We start from the raw sequence: 15658 nt of genomic DNA on the forward strand, positions 1-15658 counted from the left end.
ATAAAGTCAAATTTGTGTATGATATTATCTTATATATATTTACTTTTATTGTGCAAAAGAAGTTCACTTTTTGAAAACGCGGAGAAGCGTTTGTCTTAAATCACTAGGAAAGAAATGAAAAGAATATAAATGTGAAATCAAAGGTGAGTATATGTCAAAATATAAGACTAAAGACTATTTTATGAAAAATAGACTAAACCGCATGAGAGATAAATGGAGTGATGTAGTCTCTTATTAGCTTTCCGATAAAGAAAGTATAAAAAAATCTAGCAAACACAACTACTTTCTTATTTTACCTATGTGTTCATTATAGTGATAGTACATTTTGTTTATAACTTGTATGACATTATTTAAATATTTCAACAACATAAGCGTACGCAAACAAATAAAAACAATAGAACCAATCAAAATATGCCTCATTTAAAAGGATCCAAAAGTAACACTACATTGATGGATGAGCATGTAATGTAAAATGTATTTTTAAAGATTTTTTGTCACGCATATGTCGCATCAATTCTACTGCTTAGGCTGAAAATTGAATAGAGAATACACGAGAAAAAAATTCTAATTAACTCATAAATATGTGTGGATAGTAGACCACTGGATAATGATTCTGCCAGGCAATCGTAAGATTTCTTCTCAACATTTTTTTAAAATTATGAAACAATTAAAATTAAACATTACAAGTGAATATGCCAATTTTAAATTGGATTTGTTGTCTAATCTATGATCAGGACAAGATAAATAAAAGGATGAGCAATAATAAAAGATCTACAGACTAACCTCCTCACAATGTTGCTTGGGAAGGTGATGTGTATTCTCAAATGTTGAGAAATGAAAAGTATAACACCCCGTAGCCAAAACAGACCAAAAATTAGTTTTCCAGAAAAATCTGCAGGTGCTACCAACTGTACCATCGCAGGACCATAGCTTGAACAGCGGTCCGTCCTCCATAGCCCTCGATGGGATTAGAAACTCCCAAAAATTTCAGCCTAGAAAAATTGGTTATGTCTTAAACGACGGACGGACTTACGGTCCGTAGGTCAAACAACGGTCCATAGTCCGTGACTATCGATCAAGACTCCCTTCAACCACTATCTAACAAGAGCTATGGATAAACAACATTGTTCGTAGTTGGACCTAGGGTTTGTAGGTTTGACCGTAGGTGGTAAATTTGCATCCAGTTAAGGGGAAATGCAGTTGGGTCAACTTAAAATGATCATAACTCTTAGCACAAAATGATATAGGTCTCCCATGACCTACCCACAGATAGATAATTGAATTATCTTTTCATATCTATTGACCATGCTAAAATCAGAACTCTGATTAAAACTTTATGCCCATTTTTGTAAAGTTTTGTCGAACAGACCCACACGACGGGGCATCGGGCGCATGACAGACTGTCAATCCTAGCCGTCTTGAGGCCCGACAGCAACCTTCCCAAGGGTCTTTTTGAACTTTCCCACTCCGTTTGAATCCTAAGTTACGTCATTTTTACCCTAAATAATTTAAGACTAGAAACATAATCAAAAAATATCCAAGTCAAATCATTAAATCAAAACTTAGAAAATTAGAAGCAAGAGAGGAGAAAAAACCTCAAGAACCCTAGTTCAAGAACGCCAAAAGCTCCAGAAGTTCGAGCATCAAAATTTAAGTATTTTTTGGTGGATTTCATCACCAGGTATGTGGGTTTCACTAGTGGATTCCTTTCACCCAATGGGTCCTTAGTTTCAGTCAGTTATTGATTCTCTTATCATGATTAAACCTAGGATTTATAGAACTTTCATATAACTTCATGAATTTAATAAATATATCTTCCAAATCAGACTATCATGTTATTATTCAGATTATCACATGAATTTCAGAACCCTAGCTTTGTATTTTTTTAGTTCTTGAATTACACATGCTAGGTCATATATTTCAGACACTTCAGCTATGCATGCCTCAGTTATAAATGCATGATTACCAGATTAATTATTGCATTCTCAGTTTGCATGTAAAGTTTTGAGCTTTCCAGTATTTAATGAAATTCAGATATAATTAGTTAATTTACAAAATTCATTGGGAGTAGTATAATACCGAGTGGACTAGGGTTTAGCGTACCCTATAGTACCAGAACTTCTAGCCTAGTAGGTTGTAAATCCCCTCTGTGGGCAATAAATTTAGTGATCATGCCAGCATGCCTTTATACCTTTGGCAGTGTATATTGGGTCCTCTCGATGGGGCGTATACATCGGACTCCACATTTAGCTCATGTGGTTTTATTATCGGTTATTAGTAGCTCCCAAAGTTTAGTCGGACTCTCTGCATTGGCCATTTATCAGTATATTGAGTATACAGTTTCACCATGTTATAAATTGGTCATTGCATCTAGTTCGCTCAGAAATCAGCACATCACGTTCATATTATTATACTAATTTTTGTGCTTGTTCAGTTATGTATTATTTCAGCTTTACTCTATCCTACATGCTCAGTACCTTTAAAGTACTGACGCATATGTGCTCTACATCTTTTCGTGATGTAGGTTCAGCTTCTCAGTATCTAGATCACGCCTAGATCAATTTCCTGATCTCCATTTCAGCAGATTCAGTAGTGAGTCCTCATTCTCCGAGGACAATAATCATGAGTTTCATTTCAGTCTTTAGTCATTTAGTTTTAGTTTTTGCTAGATTTATCTGGGGCTTGTCCCAGTATTCTAGTCTCGTTTATAGGCTATTTTCAGACATAGATAAATTCAGCTTAGTATTGATTTAATATTTCTTTTGTATTAAACTCATTGTTTTCAAATATCTCTGTTATAGAATATGGTTATTCCCCATCTTTTCATTTTATTTATGATTTAGCTTCTGCAATAGTTTATTATCTTTAGTATGCTCATGATCATGCCAGCAGGATTAGCTTTGGATCACTTGTGGTCCTAGGTTCGTGTACGCATCTCAGGGGTAGCTTGTGGCATGAAAAAACTAGGTATCAGATCACTAGGTTCAATAGTCCTATAATTTCTTAAAAAGCCACACTAAGTAGAGTCCTTTTCATGGGTGTGAAGTGCACCACATCTAATGTTAGGGAGGCTACAATGTGTTTTAGGAAAAACTTAACTTTCTTGTTACTCTTATCGTGCGTAAGGTATGATCTTATTCCATTCAAACGTGATGTTCTACGTTTCAGATCATGCCTCGTCGTAGAGCTAATGCTAGAAATGCGAATGCCAGGAATGAAAATGCATCTCCTCCAATCCCACATCAAGAAGTCTCCAATGCTGAGTTCAGGAATGCCATACAGATGTTGGCTCAGAGTATGATCTACCAGAACAATTGAGTTCATGATCCTATGAATGAAAATAGTGGATTGGCAGCAGCAAGGGTCCGTGACTTTGTTAGGATTAATCCTCCTGAGTTTTTAGGATCACAGAGTAATGAAGATCCTTATAATTTCTTGGACGAAATCAAGAAGATCTTTGAGGTGATGGAGGTTACTGTTAATTATCGGTTTGAGTTGGCGTCATACCAGCTGAAAGACTTGGATTATATATGGTATGCTCAGTGGAAGGAGAATAGGGGTGCGAATGCTGCTCCTATTACTTCGGAGTTCTTCAGTGAGACTTTTCTTGACAGGTTTTTCCCAATATTGTTGAGAGAAGCAAAGGCCCAAGAATTCATGAACTTGAGGTAGGGAAACTTTACAATCCAAGAGTATGGGCTGAAGTTTAACAAACTCTCCAAGTATGCTCCTCACATAGTTGCTGACTCCAGGGCTCAGATGAATAAGTTCTTGTATGGAGTATCAAATTTGGTGAAGACAGAGTGCAGAAATGCTATGTTGATGGGAGATATGAACATCTCTAGGCTTATGACTTATGCTCACCAGGTTGAGGGTGATAAGCTTAGGGAACATGAAAAGGAAAATAAGAAGGCTAGGACTGGGAAATATGACTATTCTCAGTAGAAATCGGGTGGTGGAAATCGCTCGCAGGGTCAGCAGAAGTTTTAAGCTCCACCCCCTTACTCAGCTAGTGTTCCATCCTCCAAGAATAGGTATGACTAGAAGGGAAGAGCACCAGGATCTAAGTCTCAGGGAAGTGTTTCAGGCACCAACACTTACCCCACTTGCCCTAAGATTGGTAAGAACCATCCGGGCGTGTGTCTTGCAGGAAAAGAAGGATGTTTTGGATGTGGTCAGTCTGATAACTAGTCAAATTCTTGATTCCCAAATTATTATTAGACCTACGGTTTCTAGAAATTCAACAGAACTTCGTGATTTACTTAACTCTACCATTACCACATTCTTGACCATGTCTAGAAGGACAATCCCTCAACCTATGACCAGACTGACTGCACCCAAAACATCCTTCTTTTCCAGCGAGACACTCGCCCAGATGGCTCTTACTACACTTAGGGCAAGTGGGGTAAGTCTTGGTGCCTGAAAAACTTCTCTGAGACTTAGAGCTTGGTGCTCTACCCTTTTGGTCGTACCTGTTCATGGAGGATGGAACGCTAGATGACGAAGGGGTTGGTGCTAAAAACTTTTGCTGACTTTGTGAGCGACTTCCACCACCTAATTTCTGCTAGGAATAGTCATAGTTCCCATCATTAGCCTTCTTACTCTCCTTAATATGTTCCCTAAGCTTATCACCCTCAACCTGCTGAGCATGAGTCATAAGCCTAGAGATGTTCATATCTCCCAGTAACATAGCTTTTATGCACTCAGCTTTCACCAAATATGACATTCCATACAAGAACATATTCATCTAAGCCCTGGAGTCATCAACAATGTGAGGAGCATACCTGGAGAGTTGCTTAAACTGCAGCCCATACTTTAGGAATGTCATGTTACCCTTCCTCAAGTTCATGAGTTCCTGTTAATTTGTCTCTCTCAACTCTACTGGGAAAAACCTATCGAGAAAAGTCTTACTAAAGCAATCCCAAGTAATACGACCTGCATTTTCACCCCTATTCTCCTTCCACTCAGTGTACCAAATGTGAGCAACATCCTTCAACTGGTATAATGCCAACTCAACCCGAACATTCCAAGCAATTTATATAACCGCACAGATTTTATTGATCTCTTCCAAGAAATTTTGAGGATCCTCATTAGTTTGTGATGCTAAGAACTCAGGAGGATTCATCCTAACAAAGTCACGGACCCTTGCTGCTGTTGGTGTAGTATTTTCATTCAAAGGATCATGAACTCGATTGTTCTGGTGGGTCATAATCTGAGCCAACATCTGTATGGCATTCCTGAACTCAGCATTGGAGGCTTCTTGATCTGGGATTAGAGGAGCTACATTTGCATTCCTGGCATTCACATTCCTAGCGTTAGCTCTACGAGGAGGCATGATCTGATATGTACAACGTAAAGTTAGAAAGTAATAATATCATACCTTACCCACGATAAGAGTAATAACAAGGTGAAGTTTTTCTAAAACACTTCATATCCTCCCTCTCATTAGATTTTGTGCACTTCAGACCCATGAAAACGACTCTACTTAGTTTGGCTTTTCATACATCCTAGGACTCTTATATCTAGTATTCTGATACCAAGTTTTTTCACGCATTCGAGAATACCCCCGAGATCCGGAAACAATACATAGGACCGCAAGTAATCCTAATCTATCCCTGCTAGCATGATCATGAACATCTTACAGAATAAACTATTGTGGAAGCTAAATCATACTTTAAATAAAAAGACGGGGAAAACCAATATGCTAAAATTGAGATATATGAAAATAGATGATTTTAATACAAACAAAATATTAACTCAATACTAAAGATAAAACAACTTGACTAAAAATGTTGGGACAAGCCACATCTAAGATAAAACAACCTATGTCTGAAAATAGCCTCTAAGCTGACTAAAAATGTTGGGACAAGCACCATCTAAGAATAGAAAAAATTGAAAACAAATGACTAAAATACTGAAATGAAACTCATGACTTTTTTCCCCCTAGAATGAGTACTCACCATTGAATCTGCTGAACAGGAGATCAGGAGATCGACCTACGCGTGATCTGGATGCTGAGAACCTGAACCTACATCATGAGACGGTGTAGAGCACGTATGTGTCAGTACTTGAGGGTTCTGAGCATGTAGGCTAGAATAAAGTTTGAATAAAACATAACTAAACAATCGTAAAATCAAGTATAATAATTCGAACATGATATATTGAATTATGAGCTAACTAGATAAAATGACCAATTTAAAACATGTTGTAACTGAATACTCAATAAACTGATAAATGGTCAATGAAAGAGAATCTGATTGAACTGGTGGAGCTACTAATAACTGATAGTAAAACCACATGAGCTAAATGTGGAATTTAATGTATATGCCCCATCGAGAGGACCCAATATACCCTTCTAGAGGTATAAAGGCATACTGGTGTGATCACTAAACTGATTGCCCACAGAGGGGACTTACAACCTACTTGGATAGTTGTTCTGGGACTAATTGGGTAGTTGAACCCTATACAAACTCGGTATTGTTCTACTCCTATTGACTTATGTAGTTAACTGATTAAGTCTAAATTTTTTAAAATATTGAATAGTTAAAAACTGAACATCCAAACTGAGAATGCAACATTTAATTTGATAATTATGTAGTAATAACTAAGGCATGTATAACTGTATAACTTAAATATATCACCTAGCATGTGTAATTCAAGAACTAAAAAATTACATAGCTAGGGTTTTGAAATTCATGTGAAAAACTAAATATTAACATGGAAATCTGATTTGGAACATATAGTTAAGTAATTCATGAAGTTCTGTTGAAGTTCTAGAAATCCTAGGTATAATCATAATATGGGAATCAAGAATCTGACTGAAAACTACAGACCTAGTGGGTGAAAGAAATTCACTAGTGAAATACCACATACCTGGTGATGAAATTCAAGCAGAAATATTCAGATTTCAGGGCTAGAACTGCTCAAACCTTGTTGCGTTCTTGAACTAGGGTTCTTGACTTTTTTGCCTTTCTTCCTTCTAATTTTCTAAGTTTTGATTAATGATTTGACTTAGATAAGTTTTGTTTTTTTTCTAGGTTTAAACTGGCTAAAATCTTATGATTTAGGGTCAAAATGACATATTTTGGGGTTTAAATGAATAGGAAAAAGACCAAAAGACCCCTGAGTTAATTACTATCGGACTAAACTACGACCTTGACTGACGTCCATTATTCAATGGACGGTCCGACGTTTAGGTCCTTAGGTTGGGTTTGTTTGATAGACCTTTACTAAAATAGGCATAATTTTTTACTCGAAGGTCTGATTTTAGCATGGTTAGTGGCTATATAAATCTAATTCAATTATGTAAATGTGGGTATATCATGGTACAACTAATTCATTTTGTTATAAGATTTATGATCAATTGAAGTTGACCCCATTTCCCCCATAATTGTCTTGTACTTCTCACCTACGGTCAGACGTATGACAGTAGATCAAATGACGGTCTGTGCTGGTCAACCATGGTTTATGTTAGAGTGTGGGTTAATGGATTGTCAATTGAATGGGGTTTCTGACTCCATCGACGGATGTGCGGGACGGACCGTGGGTAGGCTAGGGTCCATCGATGGCCACCGTCGATTGCCCTGCAGGTTTTCTTAAAACTTGTTTTTTTTGGGTCTGTTTGGATACAGAGTGTTACAAAAAGCCCGGAGGCTCTTTGGAAATCTCAGCTTCCGTTCTATTTTAAATATGAAAACATTTATTTTAAACCCATTTGGGAATAAAAATTTCCCATATAGTTCTTTGAAATATGTACTTCAACTTTAATCTTTACTGAACTTAACTCTGAAGTTTTACAACAAAAGTGAAAACATTTGTAAAAAGACTCTTGCAAACTTTGATTAACTTGACTTGACTTGACTCTCAACTTTGGTATTATCTCTTACTTTGAATTTGACTCTAACTCGATGCTTGAATTTAATTACGGATTCAAGGAGTATTATTTGTTTTGGAGGGACCTCTTGATGTTTAGGAATGATTTCGAAGAGCTATACTTGTGAAAAGTAATGAAACCATCGTGTAGAGCAGGTCTGCAATGTACTCATGAGGAGTACACATTCAGCTCCGCGATGCGAAGTTGATATTTTCTCACTAGGTGAACAAGTTTGCGACGTGGACTTTTTTCTGGCAAGCTTTCCAACTTTTTTCTTCTTTGTTTTTCAACCCAGATCTCCAAAACATGATTATCTTCCAAAAAATCATTTTTGACCCCGATACCCAACATTAATACTCATGAACCAATCTCAAAGCAACTCAAAATCTCCATAATTAAGGTCTCAATATGCCAACATTCAACTTAACTCGAACACACTAAAATTAAAGAATAGAAATCAACAACATCAACTTTAAACACTTTTAAGAACAGGTTTCACTGAATTAAAAATGTTTGGTGTGTGGGTGAACGATCCAAATAGCTATGAGAGACTCACTACCTTCTAGGGGCCACCGCGAAGAAATCCACAACCAATCGATCATTTCTTGGAAAATTCTTGTTCTCCTTTTGCGTTCTTTCTCCAAAATCACAAATGTTAATTGTCAACTTTATAGACTAAACAAGTCTGATTTTCATCCTAATTAATCCCTTAAAACGAAATAATTTAATTAGGTATGGAAAAGGCAATTTTGCCTTTCTAAATTCGGATTGGACTTTCCTTAATCCAACACTCCAACTTCCGAAAGGCATAACTCACCAATATGAACTCGAAGCAAAAACATGGCTTTGGAAAGATTGTTCAAAGAGCTTTCTAACAATATATGGAACTACAGCTAAATCATCCTGAGCTAGAGTTATGATTGTTTAAAGTCGACCAAAACTCAACTTTAACTTACTATAAATTTTCCAGATTTCCTCATACTTTCAAAAAATGATTATTTTCAAGTTCATAGCTTCTTTCTGGGTATTTCAAATTATAAGATGTTACATTAAACAAGTCATTCAATCCTATAAAATCAACTAATAAACTCCGAAATGAATTAACTTGTAATTAAAGTGCATTACACAAATATTAAATTTAATTTAGAAGAGAGAATTATGCATGGATTAAAAAGTGTAACTAATGAAACAGCAGACAATGATCTATTAAGTGAATTATGTTTATATCTATAATGAATTAAATACTTATTGTATTAGTAACAAATAATAAACTACAAAATGAATTAAATTTGTGTTTAAAGTGCAAATTAAACAATACTAATGTTGAATTAGAAAAGAAAATTAACAATGAAAAATGTAACTGAGGACATATAAGACAATAAATTACAGAGTGAATTAAACTTGTATTATTCATGAATAAAGTATGTATTATAAGGGTCACATAATTTATTTTGTTTTGTATTTCTAAGAAGATAACTCGTGTTTGCAACATGTATTGTGCCTATGTTATAAATGTATTACAAGTTTTTCCCTATATTATTTTACTTCATATCACTGTAGAAAAGGAGTAAAGTTTGTAATATGTATTATAATTTATTGTTGATGATTTTAATATAATTAAATACAATTATGAAACATATCTAATACAACTTTAATACAATTGCGATATAATTTCAGAACTTTACTTTTTTCAAAATTCATTCTAATATTTTTTCTAAAATCTTTCATAAACTTAATCAAACCCTCTAAAAATTAAGATATAAACTCCAAATTATATGTATAATTATTTATTTGAACTACCTATTAAATCTAATCACAAATTTGTAAAAATCAAATTGAGAATGTAAGTCTTTTTCTCAAAGAAAATGTAGAAGCCAAAAAATCATTAGTTGGAGTCGGGATAGAGTCTTCTTATTCCTCCACTGGGCTTTTAAATTTCTAAGAATCACTAAATCTAGACACGTGCATTGCACGTGTGTCCGTTTCCACAACTCATCACTATCCCTTTCGACACTATTTGTGCTAGTACAAGAAGAGTTTTGAATCACTTGCTCCATTTCTTAATTTTCTTAATAAGATATTCAAAATTAGTGATCCTTCATGGATCCCCATTACAACCCAACATGTTGGGGTTGTGTTGAAAGCTGGAAATGATGTCATGTAAATGGGGACTATTTCCGGAGATAGCTCATTTACTTGAACAAAGAGAATTAGTTGAAAGAGAGTTTTTGTTTGGTTTTGATCCATCATGAATTGGGCGAGAAAATGAAAAGTTTATTTAAAGAGGCAAATTTATGAAGATAAAATTAATATTAATTGTTGATAATCTAAATATGAATATTTGATATTTTTTGGGTCTGAATTTTATGAGTTCAACTACTAAAGTAAAAATTAATATTTAAATTTACCTTTCTGCTTTAGGTTTATCTTCTAATGGGTTAACCTAGTTTGAAAAATGTGAAGGATTCATAGTACGCAGCCACTTATTTTAATGTCATACAATCTTTCACCATGGATTTGCTTGAATTTAGAGTTCTTCATTCTCTCTTTGTTGATACCTTGACTAAAAGCTCCCAGAAATAATATTGATGTCTTTATGCAGCCTTTAATAGAAGAGTTAAATTAATCATGAGATGATGTGATGGAACCATATGATACCTCAAGGACATGTTTCAGATGCGATCAGTTTTCATCGACTAAAAATGTTTTCTAGCATAATATATTCTTTTTGGATAACTCACTTCTCTTCGGTTTGAATATCCTTCTTGCAATATAACTAATCATAGAAGACACAACTATGGTAAGTATTTTAGTTTCATGGTTTATTGACATTTCTTGAAGTCAGACCACAAGTATCAAATTGATTCTAAATCATATGATGAAACTAAAAAAACCCGACCCCCACCCTTTACAATATCTAGTTCAAAAGTGTTGAATCAACTAAGATATAAAGTTTACCCTTGGCAAGTCGAGTGCAGAGGTAAGTGGGGTGATGAACAACACATGGAAAAAAGAATCATTTTTTTATATTTTTTATTGGGAGTTTAATTTGGTGCGCCATAATGTCGATGTAATGCATATTATAAAACAGTAAGCATGACAACATACTTTATACACTATTGGACATTAATAAAAAATCTAAAGACAACTTGTATTATCAAGCTTCTACAAATGATGGTGAAGCTAATGTTAAGGAGGGAATGACATTGAGAAAATAAGTGATTCTAAGCAAGTTAGGTGGTAGTGGATACATTAATTCTTTGGAAGTTTGCTGAAGAACTTCTATGGATTTGTTTATAAAATTTCAATAAAATATTTTTCTTGCTTTCAATTTAAATTATTTTTTATATGATGCATGTTAGCAAACTTCTCTTATAATTAGAATTATTTTTGTCCCTAAGCTTCGTTTGTGTGTACAAATCTCTATTTATGTGTTTTTCATAGTTTGAGGAGATGAATATTCCTCTTCATTTTCCTGTGACATGCAATATATGTTTGAAATAATCTAAACCAAAATTTTCTAGAAAGTGGCTTTATCAAAAAGAAGGAATTATGTAAACTAGAGGTTGCAACACATTAGTTATTGAACAACATGATGAAGCTTTGCAACATTATATTGGCGCAGTTAAGTGATAATCAAGATGACTATGCAACACAACCTTATATTGAGAAATCATACATCATATATTTATGTAAAAGAGAACCTTAGGCCCACCTATGTAGCGCAACCACAAACCAAGATTCTTTTTAACTAATATATTTTTAAAATTAGACTTCCCTTTAATGAAAAATTGTAACTTCTATGAAAAGTTGTGACTTTTACAAAAAGTGGCGACTTTTGCAAAATGTTGTGACTATTTATGAAAATTTGTGACTTATGCGAAGAGTTGCAACCTTAATGAAGAGTTGCAACTTTTATAAAAAAAAATTGTGAGTTTTATGAACATTTATGACTTGTCAAAAGAGTTGTGACCTTTCTTATAAAGCACAATAATCATTTATTTACACTACCGTTTGAAGTCTATAAATAAAGAAATTTCCTCTCATTTAAAAACAACGAAAGTTCACTTCTTCTGCTTCTGCATAATTATACATTCATGTAGTTCGCTCATGTTGAGTGGCTGACAGTCACCATGATTTTTGTATCAACAAACTGGTGAATAGAATCGTTCTGTCTTGAGAGGATCTATTTCTTTAAACTTTGGGTACTAGAAAAAAATAATTTACTAAAGGGAATAGTGACATTTAGTTTGCTATATTCCTTAATGTTTCATTTTATTATTACATATCCATGCATATTTTTACAATCATTAATTTATGCTTATTTTATGAATTTTTCTTTTTTGTGTACATGTTTTAAACTTTGTTGTTTATGTTTATGATTTTAATCATTATGTTGAAGTAAAGATATGTTAATCAAGAGTTTGATGTAATTATTAGACTTTTTGTGTCATGCATTCTTAAACTTATAAAATAAATGACTATAATCTTTATAGAGGTTAAGTGGCTAAAAGATCCATGAGATGTCCAAGAAAGGAATTTGAGTGTTCAAAAGTTATGGTGGTTCCACGATACGTACCTTGGAGTTTTATTTATTCAACTTCTGTGTTATCGAGGCATTCAATCGATTAGGTGACACTCAAAAACAAAAGGAATATAGTGGGATGGTAAGTATTGTACTCAACCTTAATCAATTGTTTGGGGTTCAAATGTAGGGTTGAAGTAAATGAATTACCCCTCAAAGTAGGATGAATCTATATTAATCAAATATTAAATAATTAATCACCTCTTTACAAACTTTTGGTTAAAAATTCCCAAAAATAATAAAGTTTTAACCATATTGATCAAAATATAAACAATAAAATATGTGTTTTAACTATCAAATTAGTGTCATCGACTACGTATATTTTGAGTAAGAGACTTACAAAGACATCATTTAATCCAAATTATTTGAGAAACGTATGTTATTTTAATTGAACTCCAAGAGATGTGCTTTTATATTTTAATTAACTTATCAAGTACGCAACTAATTATATAAGATGTATAATATTTAGATTTTGTATGTACCTTCCTTGAGTAGAAGAGAAATTATCACAATTGATGAATATACTGCTTGTACAACTTATTGAAAATACAAATATAGTCAATAAAACAATTATATATCTTTTATAAAGACTTTGGTGATGAACAACTACAGAAAAATGAAGAATTAATAACATACTTGTAAACACTTAGACTTAAATCTTTTTTGTTTTATGATTAAAAAATATTTCATTTCATCTTTGCATAAAATATTCTTACAAATATATCATAAGGTTGTACCTTCTAAAAAACACATGTATCATCAGATGTTCAAAAGTATATTATTGAGGAGGTTAATAACCCCAATTAAAGATATTTTTACTATGTATTGTTTAAGATCTAATGAGTTGAATCGTTCTATTGGGAAGATTTATCACCTGTGGCCTCTAGTGTAAGTTTGTTCTACTTATAAGGAGCGTCTTTTACTTTTCCTTGGTTGTTGGATTAATCTTGTTCATCTAAATCAATGTAATTATTGTGCATAGAATAATAACATTCTTACATGCCTGCAGGTGATGCTTCTGATTTGCTTTAGAGTTTGAAATTCCAATTCTCATGTTGTAATTTTTCTTTTTTTCCTTCTTATCAACTTGTGACTGCTCACCTTTGTCCAAAACGAGCAGCAAAGGTATTATAATGTAGGCTTTTTCTTTTTTCCCATCAGGTTGCATAACTTTCTACTTTGATCTCTATAAAATGGACATATTTATTTAACACATACTATATTAACATCTTGTCTGCTAGTTCCTAAATTTGTACGTTTCTCATTATGGATTCGGAATACAGTCTCTCATCATGGCTGGTGTTTTGCTTTGAAAAACGCGGGTTATAAGAATTTTATTTGTAATGTGTTGGTGACATAGCTGAGATGTAATTCTTTCTTAAAGTAAAACACAAATCATAAATCCTTTTGTTCTTACTTGAAATATATCACATAATATGTGTGGCTTCTACAATGGCAACATTTGATTAGAAAAATACCCATTATAATAAGAATATCCTAGCACGAAATATCGCAAGACCTGTGATTAAAGTAGAAGTTAATTATTTAACATTATAAAAAAGAAAAAAACTAATGGAATTTATAGTTGCATCATGATATGGAATTACGCCTAGGTCTACTTGGTTTGTTTTTCCTTTTGCTGGGCGATGGAATAGTTACTTCGTCGGCTCCAAATGATGGATATAGTTTCCCAAGCTTTCTGGATGCGGCAGTTTAGAAGTTGCTGATTTGTTTTAGAGATTAAAATTTCAGTTTCCATGTTGTAATGTTGCAGTATTTTCTTCTGATCAACTTGTGTTTCCTCACCATTTTCTGAAACGAGCAGCAAAAATGTTACAATGTGGTATTTTACTTCTTTCACATCAGGTTGCTTAACTTTGTGCTTTGATCTTTGTAAATGGAGTTCTTTATTTTAAACACATACTATATTAACATCTTATCTGTTGTTTCCTAAATTAGTACCTTAATGTCTAATGGTGGATCAAGAAAACGGTCTCTCATGATGCACTGATGTTTTCATTTGAAAAACGTGGAATATAAAATGATAATGTGTTGGTGACATAGGTGAGATAGAATTCTTTCATAGATTATAGTATAAATAATAAATCTTCTGTTCTTGCCTGAGTGAGATTTATCAGATAATGTTTGTGGGTTCTAAAATGGCAACATTAGATTAGAATAGTATCCATTATAATAAGAATATCCTAGCACCAAATATCACAGGACCTGTGATTAAAGCAGAAGTTAAGTACTTATTTATAACAAGGAGACTCACGGAAACATTAAAATATAGAAGAAAATGACAACGTAATGGAAAACATAGTTATATCATGATATAGAATTACACCTATCTCTACTTGGTTTGTTTTTCCTTATGTTGAGCAATGGAATTGTGATTCCGTCAACTCCAAATGAGGGATGTAGTTTCCCAAGCTTTTTGGATACAACAATTTATAAAATAGGGAGTATGCATGATAACAATACAACTAGAAGGAGTATTCACGATCACACAAAACTATAGATTACATAGAGAGTGGGAAAACTGGTATCAAATAAACTCACCTTATATTCCATCAGAATAAACTCATCACTTGCGGCATGAACTAATCTGGAAATAAAGGATTCTGCCATATCTTTTTGTGATTGATCCCCGTTAGTGAGGGATAATATACAGGGACAGTTAGCTTTTTAAGTGCTAGTATTGTAAGAGTGCTAAATGACCTAAATTTATTAATCTCGGGAATCTTTAAGGTGTTTAAACATATGTGTTTTTCCATTTGATGACTTTCAAATATTTTTTTGTCATTCTGGTTAAATTAGAACAAGAATACCTCGTAGTCCTACTTTATTATATGATGTTAAACTTCCTCCCGATAATACAATTGATGTGCCGTTTAATAATCATAACTAATCTATTAGAAAAGAGGGAAAAACGTTTGTTAGCTTTCTAGAAATTATTGCGAGAACTCCAAAATTAACACCTCTAATTATAGATGATTAGAGAAATTTTGAGTACGAACAAAAGAAGAAATTGGTGAATTTTTTAAGGGTATGAGTTAGTATTATTATTTTCTAAATAAACTCAGTATGTCTATGATATCATCTTATATATATATATATATATATGTTGACTTTTTTTTTTGCAGAAGAAGTTCTCTTTTCTAAAAAACGGAGAACCGTTTGTCTTAAAGTCACAAGGA

General features: G+C 33.3%; 1 protein-coding gene across 1 annotated transcript; it reads right to left on the reverse strand.

The window, feature by feature from the left end:
- Positions 1-4564: 4564 nt before the first annotated feature.
- Positions 4565-5335, reverse strand: LOC138337350 (uncharacterized). The gene is made up of 3 exons (XM_069287260.1): positions 5045-5335; positions 4936-4996; positions 4565-4707 (listed from the first exon to the last, which is right to left on the reverse strand). The coding sequence occupies exons 1-3, from the start codon at positions 5333-5335 to the stop codon at positions 4565-4567; spliced, it is 495 nt and encodes a 164-aa protein (XP_069143361.1).
- Positions 5336-15658: the final 10323 nt, after the last annotated feature.

This window comes from Solanum lycopersicum, chromosome 7 (genome assembly GCF_036512215.1).
Source record: "Solanum lycopersicum chromosome 7, SLM_r2.1".
NCBI classification, from domain to species: domain Eukaryota; kingdom Viridiplantae; phylum Streptophyta; class Magnoliopsida; order Solanales; family Solanaceae; genus Solanum; species Solanum lycopersicum.